General features: G+C 36.2%; 1 protein-coding gene across 2 annotated transcripts in view; it reads left to right on the top strand.

Annotated features, from left to right (window-relative positions):
- The window catches only part of fibpa (fibroblast growth factor (acidic) intracellular binding protein a), a 75,665-nt gene that overhangs the window by 40,387 nt on the left and 18,399 nt on the right, over positions 1-16,879 (top strand). For both annotated transcript variants that reach the window (XM_039769129.1, XM_039769128.1), the window contains exons 4-7: positions 9,035-9,161; positions 9,270-9,370; positions 12,272-12,405; positions 16,424-16,532. In XM_039769129.1, coding sequence (XP_039625063.1) covers positions 9,035-9,161; positions 9,270-9,370; positions 12,272-12,405; positions 16,424-16,532 — 471 coding nt within the window. The remainder of the gene's footprint in view (positions 1-9,034; positions 9,162-9,269; positions 9,371-12,271; positions 12,406-16,423; positions 16,533-16,879) is intronic.

Genomic DNA, 16,879 nt, shown 5'->3' on the forward strand with positions numbered 1-16,879 from the left:
ATCTTGTGTGGCTCCCACGAGCTTATATGCATGCTTGACAACGTCGGGGCATGCTCCTAATGAGACGACGGATGGTGTCTTGTGGCATTTCCTCCCAGATCTGTATGAGGGCATCCCTGAGCTGTTGTACAGTCTGAGGAGCAACCTGGCGGCGCCTAATGGACCGAAACATAATGTCCCACAGATGTTCTATTGGGTTTAAGTCAGGGGATCGTGAAGGCCATTCAATTGTTTCAATTCCTTCATCCTCCAGGTACTGCCTGCATACTCTTGCCACATGAGGCCGGGCGTTGTCGTGCATTAGGAGGAAACCAGGACCTACTGCACCAGCGTAGGGTCTGACAATGGGTTCAAGGATTTCATCTCGATACCTTATGGCAGTCAGAGCACCATTTCCTACACAGTAGATGTCTGTGCGTCCCTCCATGGATATGCCTCCCCAGACCATCACTGACCCACCACCAAACTTGTCATGTTGAACGACGTTGCAGGCAGCATATCGTTCTCCTTGTCTTCTCCAGACTCTTTCACGTCTATCACAGCTGCTCAGGGTGAACTTGCTCTCGTCTGTAAAAGTACAGGGCGCCAGTGGTGGACTTGCCAATTCTGGTGTTTTTGAGCAAATGCCAGTCGAGCTCCACGGTGCTGGGCAGTGAGCACAGGGCCCACTACAGGACGTCGGGCCCTCAGGCCATCTTCATGAAGTCTGTTCCTGATTGTTTGGGTAGAGACATTAACACCAGTGGCCCTCTGGAGGTCATTCTGTAGGGCACGAGCACTGCTCAGCCTGTTCTGCCTTGCAATAAGGAGCAGGTATCGGTCCTGCTGATGGGTTGAGGACCTTCTACGGCCCTGTCCAGCTCTCCGAGAACAACAGCCAGTCTCCTGAAATCTCATCCATGTTCTGGAGATTGTGCTGGGAGACACAGTAAACCTTCTTGCTGCAGCACGTGTGGATGTGCCATCCTGGAGAAGTTGGACAACCTGTGCAACTTCTGTAGGGTTAAGGAATCGCCTCATACTGCCAGTAGAGATGATTGCTCAAGCCAAAACTAGCACGAGTGGAAAACCAGCCAAAAAAGATCAAGAGGGAGAAACTTGAAATGACCTCCACATGTAAACCAGTCCTGTTTTGAGGGTTTTCTAATTGTTGCCACTTTAGTGCACCTGTCGTTAAGTCCATGAACACCAATACAGCTGAAAGTGATTAACAATGACCTCCGTTGCTTAACCAACCAGAAAATTATCAGACAGGTTTAATTGATTTAATGCCAGGCCCAATAAAAAAAGTGTTCCTTTAATTTTTGTGAGCAGTGTATATATATATATTTATGTGTGTGTATATATTATATTTATTTATTACTTATTTCTGGTTTTTGGCTATTTGTTGTTTTATTCGTGGTTGTTGCTCTGTCGGCATCTTTTGTTGTTTGATGTATGGTTGCACAATGGTTAGCACTGCTCCCTCACAGCTCTGATCACATTTTTGCCCAAAATAATTGGTCCAGCATAAGTGGCAAATGCTTCCCTAGCCTCAGGAATTTTTGAAACGCCACTGCACTATTATAATCCACTAGAAGCTAGTTCAGTTACTCCTTCCTCATTGACTTAAATGCACTTCACCGAGTTTAGTGAATTTGTAAACTTTTCTAGGAAATTCATCAAACTTGCAGCACAGCAAATTCTACAGGGTTTGCTCATCACTAGTCATGAACAGGAAAAGCTTGGCCATTCAAATACATTTTTTATACCCCACATTTTTTGCCAGAGATGTTAATAAATAATGTAAAAAATGTCTTTTTACAACAAAAAACTTGTGATAAATTTAATCACATTTACAACAGGCATGCCTACAAAAAATCAAATTTTAATTGAATCACGTTTTCTAATGTGTAATGCTAAGTGGGATGTCAGAAAACTGTTGTTTGCTTGACATTGTAAGTTCAATTATTGAGCACGAGAGAGTCTTGCAGGAATACAATTGCTAAAAGGCAATGTTAGAATTACATCTCTCAACAACTCATAATGAGTTATGCATGAAAAGCATATCACATTTAAGGACTACAGTTGTGTGTAGTGCAAGGTAAAGGTGACTTTTGAGCAGCCATTACATGCGAAGACTGCTGGCATAATGGCATAAAAGTGAACAAAAATTGCAGACAGATTGCTGGCAGAAGGCTGTCCACTTTCAAAATTCATATTATAAATTAAATCATTTTGCTTCAAGCTTGGATTCCCAAATATATTTACCACCATAGCCCTGCCTTTTGTGGTGCCCTTTGAGTTGCTGAGTGGGAGATTGAGGTTAAAAGGTGGCTTTCCCACAAATTTCAGTGGTATGAAAACACTGTTGTGATATACACATACGCATGAAGGATAGTGTACTTCAGTTAAGTCAAATATATAAAATGGCATATTATTTGCATAATGCATTCACATATAGCACTTTATGCTATTTCTTATGGCCCATTTATACTTGGGTGCAGGCTGCTGCAGACACATTCATGCAGAGAAGGTATGCACCCTATTCTGTTTATAGTTCAACTACACGATGGCGGAATTTTGTTTTTGCCTTTATGTGTCGATTTTGCAGATATTTCCATTTCTGCTTGCACACACTTTCATCTTTGCCCAGGGTCTGGGTGATTTCTTGACATAAATCTATAAACATTTTCCTTTCTCTGTGGGCTTTTAATGTTGGATTGTGCAAGCGCAGATATCGACACTTCACACAACTGTTCCTTAAATGGGTGCATGTTTTCTTTTTGTGCATGTATTGTAGATGTGCACAGGGTTGTGTGGTTACAAAAATATGGATTCATGGTCGCCAATATGAGACTCTTGATAATAATTGATAATTAGACTTAGCTGACTGAACACAACCAGACTTAATTGTAGTCAGATCAGTTGAATCTAAACCTCACTGTATATTAACATATAGCATGATATTGAAGTAGTCACAAGAAGGTTTCTAGAAGCAACACTATGCCTTGATCAAAGGAAATCTCAGAATTTATGAAGAAGAAAGCTGTTAAAACTTAATAATCAATAAAGAATTACAAAGCCATAAAACTTACTAATCAAGAAAGAATTACAAAGCCATTTTTAAGTGTCTAGGAATCTACAGCACCACTGTCAAAGGCATTATCTCAAAATTGAGAACCTTCAGAGCAGTGGTGACATATCCCAGGAAAGCCAATCTTCCAAAAGATCTACAGGCTCCTGTAGACTTTGCTAAAGTCAGTGTTCGTGACTACATAATAAGGATACCGAGTAAAAATGGAATGCATGAGTAATTAGTAAGGTATAAACCTCTGCTATCCAAGAATAATATCTGTGTTCATCTTGTGTTTTCTGAGAAACACGTAAAAGTTTATACAAGTCAAAAGTAGAAAGTTTTTGCAACAGGATTAGAATAGCAAGAAAATTAAAAGAACAGACAATAGGTGAACTTGTTTTATTATTTTTGAGGTCTTCAATGGGCCACAACAGGGTACCATTTATACTGCAGCATCCAGAATAAAAAAATTTATCAGCTCTTCTGGACTCACCTGGGAAAGCAAAATCTGTCTACCTTTTGCCTACTTTGCAGTTTTTTAATGAATGTGGTCTGAATAGTTTTAATTACTTTTCATTGCACATGGAAGTTAAAATCCAAGAAATAATCAGAAAAAACAAGTTAAAACCCTCAGTCTTTCTTAAAAATATGACTGATTGCGTCCTTCCAATTCTGTGTGTCAACAGCTCATCTGAAGAGGTATGTTCAGCTACAGAGGACGCTCTCCAGCAAGCATGTTCAACCCTTTAACTGACTCACACCCTACCACCATCATTGGCATCCTTAGGGAAACACACAAGCCCTGCTTTGTTCAACCCAAACCACCACTTCTTGGTTTGCATGGGATCGTTCAGAGCAGAAGGGCATCCTTGCCCTGAATGGGGCCTCTTTCCTACTGCAATGCCTCCTTATCATCACAGTGGATCAGCTGCAGTCCTGACTTTTCTCTTATCCTCCTTGATCTTTGTTGCTTCTTTCCGCATCCCCCTTACTGCTTTTCCAGAACTAAAGTTTGTGAGCAAAAGAAATGAAGACTGATTAAGGGCTTAAAGTTGTCAGGCAACATTCCAAATTTCCAGCATAAGCCCTGTTTAAATTTTAAAAAGTGTATTCATTTGCTTTTTGCCAGTTTATTAAAACGTTAACATCCTTCTAAGGTTTGGGGAAACATATTAACCAATAATGTAAAAGATTTCTCACAGTTACTAATGATCTGCAAGCAGTAGTCTTTTTACCAATCATCAAGCTGCTTTTTGTGACATACTGTGAGCATACTGAAAGGATGATTCAGAGTTGCTGCTTGAGAAAGAATCAAAGTTGGTTAAGGCTGTAGAAGACAATTACAGTGAATGAGATGTTAAAAATAAATGGCAGTGGGCTTGGTTAGAAGAAAAGGAGTGGTGAGGAAAATGGCTTGGTACTTGGCGTCATAAATTAAATGTGGGGCATGTTTTTGCACTGTGTGGAAATACAGAAGTTCCCAATTGTGAACTTTTTTTGTGTTCAATTAAATCACTGGTTGGGTTGTAGTTTTGAGAGACTGCTATTGAATTGTTACTTGGTCTGCACAATATGCAGATAAAAGTTCACCTGTATTTTTTGTAAAAATAAAATGCAAAGTATATGCATTAGATGTGTGTTGCATAATTCCAAATTCAATTTAAAAACAAAAATTAATTTCTGCAGGTTGCGCTGTTTTTTTTTTTTTTTTTTTTAATGTACATAGTATTGGAAGAGTTGAAAGGTTAGAGGTCCCACTTGTGTGTTAATGTGAAAATGAACTTTTATATCCCATTTCTCTGACAGCACATGAACACAGCATTTGAAGCTACACTGCAGCATGGGTAGAAAAAACGTACAATACTGTTACACCATGGCGCAGATTAAATGCTCAGGGCAGCTGCTCGTGTTCTCTGATTTACATGAACCTTGCCTGAAGCGACAGGCACCAAATCTGCATTTAGTTACAGTGTCTGCATCCCAAAAATATGTATTGTTGCAAGTACTGCATTTTCACAGTAAAAAGATGTCAGTGGATTAAAATTTGCAAGATTGACCATTTAGATCAGCTGTATGGTTGGTTTTCTTTTTATAATCCTGAAAGATTATTGAAATAATAGACTATGTACTTCACATGTTTAAGGGCACAAAGTTACTTTATTTTGCAGTTATTTACTTTTATTATGTGCTTTCTGTCAATTATATATGTTGCATTTCTTCATTTATGTTGTACTTTACTTTTATTTTTATAGCTGTTAAAAGAAAGTGAAACACTTTTTTTCATTGTTTACAAATTAAGTTACTTTGAAAATGTTGCAATTTTCTTTTTCATTTGAGTTATTTCACTGGTTAAATAATCATTTGGCATAGCAAAAGGAGGCACTTAAAGTATACATATTGAATGTGTTCATGTTTCAGCACTTAAAATGTGTAATGAAAGGAAACACTGAAGTGCACAAAGTGTGTACATTTAAAAATTGTAGAAGGCTTGCACAACTTTATTTTTACTTTGTTTTGGTTATTATAGTTTTTGTAGTAGCCACTGGTCCAAAGTTGTCAGGTTTTCATGAATTTTTTTTTTTGCTTTATCCCCTGCTGATATCCTTACAATAAGAAAAATAAGGACACACAAAGCATTTTAGGATTTCCCCACAGTGATTAATTAACATGGAACTTACCAGTAGTAATTATTATAACAAATCACTTTTACATAGCACTTTACATTGAGAGTGGGAAGCCACTTCAGCCATCACCAATGGGCAGCACCCACCTGGATGATGGGACAGCAGCCATTTTTCACCAGTACACTCACCACGCATTAACAATTAGGTAAAGGGGTAAGAGAGATAGTAAGCAATTAAGGATTGGGGATGATTAGTTGGCCAGAATAGACAAGGCCATGATTTGCAATAGAGCCAGGACATCAGGAATACACCCTTGATGTTTTTGAAGGATGCCCAGGGATCTTTTATGACCACAGAGATTTAGGACTTCCATTTTACATCAATCTTACCTGAATTTTTACACTATTTTTACAGCACAATGTCTCTATTACTGCACTTGGGCATTGTGATCTAAACACTTTCTATAGGTTAGGTTCCCCCTTGATGGCCTTGTCAGCACCTCTTCCACCAGCAGCCCAAGCTTTTTCTAGATGGTCTTCAATTTGAGGCTAAGGACCTGTACTTGTATTTGGAACATTGCCAGTTCAATTTCCATCACTGCCAGAAGTGATCCTACTCTGTTGGGTCCTTGAACGAGGCCCTTAACCGGAAAATTACTCCAGGACACTGTACAATGGCTGACCCTGCGCTTTGTTCTCCAAAGGACGTACAAAAAGACAATTTTTCCTCTAGGATTTAATAAAGTATATCTAATCCAAGTACTGGCTGGGTTTAAATATGCTTAGCATCAGCCTATTCTAATGTGCATATGGTATGGCTGCTGGAATTTGAGAACTGAGTTCAGTTTGTTTTGCTTGGGTATGAAAATTTAACAATGTATTGATAAAATAGATAAATAAAAGTTGGTATTAATGCTCCTAATTCAAATGTTCAGTCAAATAAAAAGGAGTAATATGTGACAGAGTTGAATTTCTGGACAAAATATATTAAACATAAAAAAATCCAATGTTTATTGTATTGTGACCCAAGTATAGGAATAATTGTGGATTTCCCCTTGGGATTAATAAAGTATCTATCTATCTATCTATCTATCTCTCTATCTCTCTATCTCTCTATCTCTCGCTCTATCTATCTCTCTATCTCTCTATCTCTCTATCTATCTATAATAGTGGGATCCTTTTCAGTTCCCATTTCTAGTTACAATATTTGTTTCTATTTTAGATTTTGTCCTGTTTCTTATTTAGTACTTAGCATTATAAAACTGTTCATTATTTTTACACACCTAAAAATGGAATATTGCAAAAATTGCAGCTCATTGTCTAACCCAATGTTTCAAAGGAGTAGATGAGAAATAATAAAACTGCTTACCAAATTCTCATTTTTTAATTAGTCTAACATCTGGGCTGTAAGTGAACTGTTAGATGCATTCTTTGCAACTTGATATAGTTTTTTAAATACATGACACGTGTATTGTGGCACAGTAATTAGCACTGCACTTAAAGTAGAAAAGTACAATGTTTTTCACATTTGTTATATCTGTTTTTCATCTCTATATAATTTTTAGTTCAAGGGTTGCAACGGATATTTCTTATCCACAATAATAAAGAACAGACTAAATTGCTCCCTGTGTGTACAACGCACCATAGTTATTTTTCCTAGAATTGTTCTTAGAAAACAATGGCAGCAATGCTGCTGGAAGGAAATTCCATTAGTCAGAATAGTTGCCTCTGCTTAAGAAAACGTTCCATAAAAACCTCAGTGCTCATCTTCTTTTCAAACAAAACTATCACATCAGGCTTTTTCACTAACATACAATAGATATCAAAAGGCTCACACCATTACCAAAACATAAGATTTTGCTAATGGAAAGACAACTATCAAATTCAATTGTATCTGAGCTTTTTTCTTCCTTTGATTAGTGTGTTTTGCAGAGACTAATTAAATTAACATAGCAACATTTTAACTTGAATCAGTTTTGTCTTTTTTTGCTTACTCTCTTTTACTTCATTCTGTCTATATGCATTAGAATTTGCTCATGTAATTTTTTGTCGTTTTTGTTGCTGGCACTTCCCTGTTCGTACATCTTATCAGCAGCCTAAGCAGTATGTGTGAGCACTTGGACACATTCAGCCAGCAGCAGATCTCCTAGCTGATGAATTTGTCATGTTAGAACAACATAGGTGCACTAGCCATGTGCGCCCAACTACGTTGTGCGTGTTAAAGTTGTCTGTGAAGCGCTCCCTGTTTAAACGCAGCTGCCAGTCGTGAACTGGGCCCTTTGTCGCACAGCATTATGATTTTTTATAAGGAAAACAAAATTACAAATGAAAACCCTTGGACATTGATTCGATAAGAACAGCCTACTCGGAATCACTGTCCGAATCGTAATTATGTGGTGGTGTAGGAGCATTTCTGCTTCTGTCCATTCACAGTCCGTCCTCGCTTTCTAACGCTGTCGTTTCCTCTCACGATGTCTTCTCAACCTTTCTCTAATCTCGCAGGTTGCTTTGTGGCAATCCAAAGAGTAAGGCAATATACACGGAGCAATGGTTATAAAAGGGGGACACATAGGTATCCAGGCTCTTTAAAGCATAAATAGGGATCACTTCACTGACATGTGAGCAAGGAACGATACAACTGTGAGACGCACAGCTCTCGCCGGTTACAACGTAACAATAATAATTTCCGGAATGTGCTGTTACGTTGTCATTCATTTTACCCACTGTCTTTTTCATTCATATGTTACGTAGGCACGTACCTTTTATCTCCGGCAATCTCATTCTCTAACCAGGCCTCAGGAGCTAACCAGTGTAACACTGTCCACCACCCCTTTCGTTATTCCAGCACATTGTTGACATCCGTGAGTAACAACAACGTACTAAACTGGAAGGTGGTCTACGCATGCGTGGAATTCGCGGATAAACAAAGATCAAGATCTAAATGAAGATCTCTTTAGTTAATTTAAAGCACAACAATTTGTTTAGTTTGAATGTCTGTGTTTTGAGGTGCGACTGGAGTACTACAGTCTTCAGTAGTATAAGCCTGGAGGAGATTCTTAATGCAATGCCTATGTTTTAGCTGTCTCTCTACTGCCATCTAGTGCTTCTTCTAATTCATTCACGGACAAACAAAGATAAAGATCCAAATGAAGATTATATATAGAGATGATATTGCCTTTTTATTTATGTATTTATTATTTCTTTACTTTTATAGTGTTGTAGATCATTCTTCTTGTTCTGGTTCTTATGCCTTATATCAGTCTGAAATTACAAGAAATTTACGTGTCAAAAAAGTAAATTATGTGTCAAGCTGATGGCTGTATTTACAGCTTTTTTCATACTTTTATTTACAGATACTATGCTTTTGATGAGGCATTTGTGCGGGAAGTTCTTGGGAAGAAATTGTCCAAAGGTACTAAGAAGGACCTTGATGATGTTAGTGCCAAAACTGGCATCACCCTCAAAAGTTGTCGCCGCCAGGTGAGGGTGTTTGACATCAAAAGTCATTAAGTATAATATTTTACTACTAACTTTAATATGTAACCTGATAAACATTTTTTCTTTTTTTTTTTTTTTTTTTAACTATAGTTTGATAACTTTAAACGTGTATTCAAAGTGGTGGAAGAAATGAAGGGCCCACTTGTGGAAAATGTACAGTGCAACTTTTTACTTTCTGACAAGCTTGCCAGGTATGAAAAGAGATACAGTAGCTCTTTGATAACTGAATCTTGGTAAATGTAGTGGTTTCTTTGATTAAATATGTTAATTGTTTCTTTCTTATTTTTTATACTTTCATCTATATTTTATTAGAATATTTAAAAAAAATTTTAAAAGATAAATTAATTAAAATTAAAAAATTCAAACCTCAACACTTAATGTTGCAGTCAGCATAGGAACTGGCCTTGCGTGATATATTTCGTGGCACTGCGTTGATTCTTGGGTTTTGAATTCTTCTACCAGCTCAATACTTGACCAGTGACGTTAACAGGCTATTCTTCTTGGACAATTTTTATGAAAATGGCTGAATTGTTTAATGTGTCCAAGTGCTCACTAAGTGCTGTGTCTGCGGACAGTTTAGTTTAGTAAGTGCTTTTGTAGTTGGTAGAATCTTGGTGTGCCTTGGAATTTTTTGGGTTACAAAAAGTTTGTCACCACAGAAAAACAGTTGGAAAACACTGCTCTGCCTACACCTTTACTCTTGGCATGCTAAAAAAAGTTATCTGTAACAGCCGTCTCACTGTGGCATTACTTGGGTGGTTATGTTGGGATTCTTTGCATAAATTATCTAAAATACTGCAAACTGGAATAATCAGTAATCATTACACTTTTGTTTCACAGAATTTTTTCATTATATTAGGGCAGTAAACACTTTAAGCTACCTGTGCAATTTTAATACTCGAGACTTATTTTGGCTTTAGTGCCACTTAAAGAAAATGTATTTTGCATATATGTTATATGACATTGATTCAATCTTCTTACAGAAACATAACATGAAAAAAAAAGATTCAATGTAAATTTCACCATCGCTGCTTTTATTTAGTATTGCTTCAGGACTACCATAATCCCCCCTTCCTTCCACTCCAGTACTATGTACTGACATGTGGCAAGGTGTTGTGAAACGTGTAATTTGAAACTTTTAAATATAATTTTATTTCTCAGAATTTTTAAAGGATGTATATACATACGATAGTGTTAGGTTCAGACTTAACCTTTTTTGTATTATTGTTTCATAATGTAAAAAAAAGCTTTGCTTGACGTTATTGCGTCATTGTTGGCCCTGGATGGAACAATATCTTTTAATGCATTAAACAGGCCACATTATTCACAACAATTAACGTGTTAACTTTCCCCGGCATAGTTTTAATACTTGGGAATTTGTTTTTACCTTGTTTCTTTGTCCAGTACTGAAAGACATTGTGTGCTTATGTGCAGTTTAAGTGGGGAGCATTAATTAAAGGTTCTGGGATGTTAATTGCTCACGTAAAAAAATACAAACTGGAGGGCTGAGTCTATAAAACTGCAAAAAACTGGAAGAAAGTGACAAGATTTTAAAATAGATAATGCATAAATAATATTAGGTTTCAGTAATGAAGGTTATGCGTAAATTAGGTAAATATATATCAAAGTGTCGAGCAATTAATTTTAACTTTTATATTGAAATTGTTGTACTAAAATGGTGTCCATATAAACTTGCTTTCTTCTGAGAACCACACGTTTGGCAAAAGCTGACTTGGAAATTAAGTGTAACTCTCATAAGAAGATTTAAAAGTGAAAGACTATTAATAATTGTACAAACAATGGAGGTCTTTGAAAGAGTGCTGGGGTGGTGAGAGATACAATAACAAGAAAACAAGATCTTTCTTTCATCGAGCTTGGAAGAGGAAGAGCCAATAAGTAAAAGTAACCACAAATAAATTTTCTGGAGAAGTTTAACAGTTACATGGTTTAGAGGCACAAGATATCCATTTGGGGGACAAAATTAGAATGGCTAACAAATGTGAGATCTCCAACAAAGTAACACATAAACATATATGTAAAGTGCTTAAGGAAATTAAAATTTCAGATAAGACCACTTAGTAGTAAGTAGAATCACAATCAATGAAACCTAAGTAATGAAATTATTGAATTTATGTACATGGGTAATGTATCTGTAATAAGAAGAAACAGGCAGGGGATTGAAAGAACAATACAGTATTTTTTGTTGAGATGTCTTAGGACCAAATTTATTTAGAAAAGTGTGATGGTATACTATGGGAGAAGTAAGTGATAAAGCCATGACATTGTTTGAAAATAGGTGCTTCTCCTCATCTCCTCCTCCTTTACCATAAATTACTTGTTAAACAGTGCTGAGTTGTGATAGTGAATATATCTAATTTAAAGGTATTTAAAATGTATTTAGTGGTATATTTAGAGATGAAGAAAGATAATTTTTTAAGCTATATATGGAATTGATCATGCAGCAAATCTGAAAATTTCAAAAACTTAAGTGACTTACTGTTTTTTGGCCAACAAAATTAACAGTAGGGTACAGATGGATCCTAGTCTAATTTTCTTTAAGCTAATACTAATCTTAATCTAAGGGTGCCTTTATGATCTCGGAAAGTGGGTCAAAATAGTACAACTGTTTTTTATTTTTATAATAAACTCAGAATCCATAAACCATTATTAAGCATTAAATGATTTAATAAATACACTTAAAACAATATTTTTATATTTATTTAGGATAAATCATGGTGAGAAAGTGTAGTGTGTTAAATGTCTTATCACAGCTGCTGTTTGGTCATTTGTCACAGTATTACAACAGGAGCAAAATGTAAAATAAATTGCATATGTGCACTATGGGCAGTAATAATGTTTCAGATACCATTTTTAACATTTTAAGTAAATATATCAAATACAAATAATGTGTTCCTGAAATTTAAATATCTAAAAAGTTAAATATTGTAATTTTTTTATATATGTTATGTAATAAATGTATTCAGGTAATTTAATGCATTTTGTTTAACAAATCTTTAATAATTAATTTGCCATTCTTAAGGAGATTACTGACGTCCTTTGTAACACTTTAAACATTTTTTGTTCTTTTACAGAGATTATGCGGCCATTGTGTTCTTTGCCAATAGTCGTTTTGAGACTGGTAAAAAGAAACTGCAGTACCTGACATTTGAAGACTTTGCATTTTGTGCTTGTCAGCTCATTCAGAACTGGACTGTGGGTGCTGTGGGTAAGAGTATATGTATTTAAGAAAAACAAGCAACATTCTGGAAGATTTTTCTTTTATTTCTGCTTGAAAACATCAGGTTCAGTATGTAGTATAGTTTGGAAAAGAGCTTGTCAGCTTTTATTTGTATATCAATAAAGTCGAGGAATGTTTGTGTCACTTAGATTAGATTTAGGGGTAGGTTTAAGTAGACTGTTATTTTGGCAAGAATGTACAAACAAAAATAAATATTCCACACATATACCAAATAAGGAATCAGACATGAATTGTCAATTGAAGCAAAACTATTGTAAAACATTTAGGCATATAAATGCAGAAATGTTAAGGGAAACTCAAGAATATGGACACTTTTAAACCAAATGAGCCCTCTACCTCAATGAAACACATTTAATGCTAGCATCTTGTATTGTGGTACACAAATATTTGCATAATATTTACATTGTAGTGTATTTAGGACTTTCTAATTGGCCAAAAAATAAGGCTTGAATATTCCAATTAAAAATAAATATTTGAATATATTTGAACTTAGGTTAATGATTGTGGGCATTGTAGGTGTATGGTTGTACATGTTTTTTTTATACTCATGTCAGTCAGTCATTATCCAACCCGCTATATCCTAACACAGGGTCACGGGCGTCTGCTGGAGCCAATCCCAACCAACACAGGGCGCAAGGCAGGAACAAATCCCCGGGCAGGGTGCCAGCCCACCGCAGGGCACACATCCAAACACCAAGCACACACTAGAGACAATTTAGGATTGCCAGTGCACCTAACCTGCATGTCTTTGGACTGTGGGAGGAAACTGGGACACTCGGAGGAAACCGTTACAGCAAGACAAAACTGCAGCAGCCAGTTAGAAATAAAAATCTTGGCAGTACTTGGACAACTTATTTAAGTACACGTCACAATACGTTTGCAGCGCAGGGATACCAGCTGAATCCTATAAGAACCATGCAGCATAAGCACTTTATGATTTACAGAGGCACCGCAAGTGGGGGGAAAAAAAGTAAAAAGGTATTAACAGTGATTTAGTAGATTGCAGTGCTAGCATCTGTGGCTTATAAGGTTTTATTTAAGCCATGGCATATTGTTAAGTCATGTGAAAAACTAAGTACACCCCATGAAATGTTTTTTTCTTTTTTTAATATTAAGATTTGATCTTCATTTACACATTATCTATAGATAAAGATGATATAACAAGCATCATGCCACATTTACATTTTGTAGTTCATTATATAATTTAAATAAACAAATACAAATTTTCCATCCGGGAAAAGTAAGTAATCCCTACATTTATCACTAGCTCAAACACTTAACATTAGAACCAGGTGTACCAGGTCAGGTACAAATGATCCTTTTCATATTTCAACCTCAGACATTTAGTTTACTTTGCTCTTTGTTGTTTAAATGTGTGTTTTCAGTATACCTAGATCGAAACAACACTCTGAAACTTTCAGAAAGAAAGTTATAGATGCCTATGAGTCTGAGAAGGGATTTAAAAAGATCTCCAAACAATTGAAAATTATTCCACCATTTGAAAGATCGTCTACAAGTGGCGAAGATTTTAAACAATTGCCAATTAGTCCAGGCCAGGCTACAATGGCAAGTTCAACTCAAGAGCATTATGTAAGATGCTGAAAGAAGTCTCTTTATGAACCCCAGAATTTCATCATGGGATCTATAGATAGGTGTTGTCACTGTTGATTTCAAAGTGCATGAGTCCACCTTTAGATTGAGGCTGTACATATTAGATCTGCAAAAGAGGTATGCCAGGAGGAAACCTTTGCTACCCAGAAAGAGCATCAGGGCAAGATTAAAGTTTTTCCAACACCTAGGCAAAGACCAGTACTTCTGGACTAATGTGCTCTAGACAGACAAGGCCAAGATAGTTATTTGACTGCTGTACTAAAACACAAGTTTGACAAAATAAAAAAACTGCATTTGACCAGAAGAAACTGGAAAGCATGGTGGTGGAAATATTAAGGTTTGGGGTTGCTTTGCTAGGTAAGTCACCTATATGTGATCCTATGTGAATTCTTCATTATACCAGGGTGCTTGATAATGTAAGACCATCTGTCCGAAAATCGAAGCTCTAGCGAAAGTGGACCATGCAACATGACAACGGTCCTAAACATACCAGTAAATCTACCAAGAAATGGCTGAAAAGAGTCAAAGCCCTGATCTGAATCACATTGAAATTCTGTGGTTGCATTTGAAACAGGCTTGTGCATTCAAGACACTTGTCAAATATAACATAGCTGAAAGATTTCATCATGGAGGAGTGGGAAAAATCTTTCAACCAGTCGATGTCAGAGACTGCTAGATAGTGAAAACACCTACTTATGTGATTTATTCCAAAGGGGAAATACCAGCTATTAGAGTCAGTGGTGTACTTGCTTTTTCCACAAACATAAATGGTATTTCCGTTGACTGAATTACTGCAAAGTCAAATTTTCATTGTTGTTTTTCTGAAATACATCACCTTTATGTAAAATACTGTTTAAATGAAATCTTAATATATCCACATTAAAAAAGAAGAAACATTTCATGGGCTGTACTTACTTTTACATATTAATATATACAGGAAACTTCTGCTTAGCTTGGTGTGTTTAAGTGGTGATATTTTTTCAAGGGTGCCTGTGTAGACTAGCATCCCATCTACAGATGGTTAATGCCTTACACAAATTGAAATAGTCTCCAGATTGATGTTTACTTACTTTAGAGACCTCTTTTATAAGTCACCTATGGATAAAAGCATCTACTTTGTGATAATGTAGATAGACTATAAGAAAATGTAAATTAAAGAGTCACTGAAAGAGTAAAGTGGAAATTAAGAATTACATGTATTTATCGTGGCAACACGGTGGCGCAGTGGTAGCGCTGCTGCCTCGCAGTTAGGAGACCCTGTGTCTGCGTGGGTTTCCTCCGGGCGCTCCGGTTTCCTCCCACAGTCCAAAGACATGCAGGTTAGGTGGACTGGTGATTCTAAATTGGCCCTAGTGTGTGCTTGGTGTGTGGGTGTGTTTGTGTGTGTCCTGCGGTGGGTTGGCACCATTCCCAGGATTGGTTCCTGCCTTGTGCCCTGTGTTGGCTGGGATTGGCTCCAGCAGACCCCCGTGACCCCGTGTTCGGATTCAGCGGGTTGGAAAATGGATGGATGGTTGAATGAATTTATCATTAAAATTGCTAAAGGGAAACAATGTAAAGTACATTTTTTCTGAAACTTTAAAAAAATTAACTAAAAGCAACAGAACTGGGTATTAAAGTGTTCTTTCTATAACACCACGACTAATTGCATTTGTTTCAGTATGCATGTAATTGTTTGGATGCCCAGCTTGAATAATGAAGTAATTGAATGAGGGCCCAGAGTTTAGAAAAAAAAAAACACATTTATTTCATTTATTTATTTATTTTTTATATTTTGCATTTTGCTATCTAGTAAATGTGATTTTAGCTTCTTTTATAGACTCTTTGCATTTGTTGTCCTCCTTTTGCAATTCAACTCAAACCACAAAGTTTAATTGTTCACCTTTTTAATTTAGTTTGGCAAAATGTTTTAAGTATAACATAAGTAATTTAGTTTTATCATCGCTTGTTTCATGTCATACATTTGTGCATGTGCTTAAATGATGTCACCAATGGGCACGATTCACTTTTGTCAAATGTCAATACACTTGTCAATTTTGCCAATACAGTGTAATTTTACTTGTTCTGTATTTGTCATGAAACAATTTTTATATATGGCCAAATTTTGATAGAATTGCACAAGAGCTACAAGTAGTGAAAAGGTAAACACTGCTTAGCAAGCACACTATCCTGTAGAGAGTTAAACTTATATGAATTTTGTTGTTTCCAAAAAACTCTTTTTTCACATTTATGATTATTGCTGATGTGCCTTTATCAAGAGGCACCTCATTATATGTTAGAAAGGGTATTGCCCTTGTATTTCAAGAAGATTGATGGAAAAATTTTACTTGTTAAACATATACAGTACTATAATTATCACTTCATATATTTTCAGATAACATGGTAGAAGATATGGATGTGGATTTAGACAAAGAGTTTCTACAAGACCTGAAAGATCTTAAAATCCTTATTACAGATAAGGATATGCTGGATCAGCATAAGAGGTAATACTTGAACAAGTGGGGTCATAGTTACTGGGCCTTATGGAATATTTGTTCTTTAGATAAGAATTATTGAAAGCTTTGTGCTGTTCTTTTGGAGTATTTCCGAATATTTTGCAACTTGTGACATGGATCATAATTTTTTTTCTTGTCTGAAAACACAGCATTTGAAGTTCCTATAGGCTTGTGTTTGTCACAATATAAATGGGTCCTAATTAGTTTAAAAAATGTATTTAATTTAGAATTGCCTGATTCAAGTCACATTTTTAACTGGTTGCTTTTATTTTCTCCACTGACATAACAATACAGCAGAGTCCCGCTTATCCGACATAAACGGGACGGCTGAACGT

This window comes from Polypterus senegalus, chromosome 11 (genome assembly GCF_016835505.1).
Source record: "Polypterus senegalus isolate Bchr_013 chromosome 11, ASM1683550v1, whole genome shotgun sequence".
Classification (NCBI taxonomy): Eukaryota; Metazoa; Chordata; class Cladistia; order Polypteriformes; family Polypteridae; genus Polypterus; species Polypterus senegalus.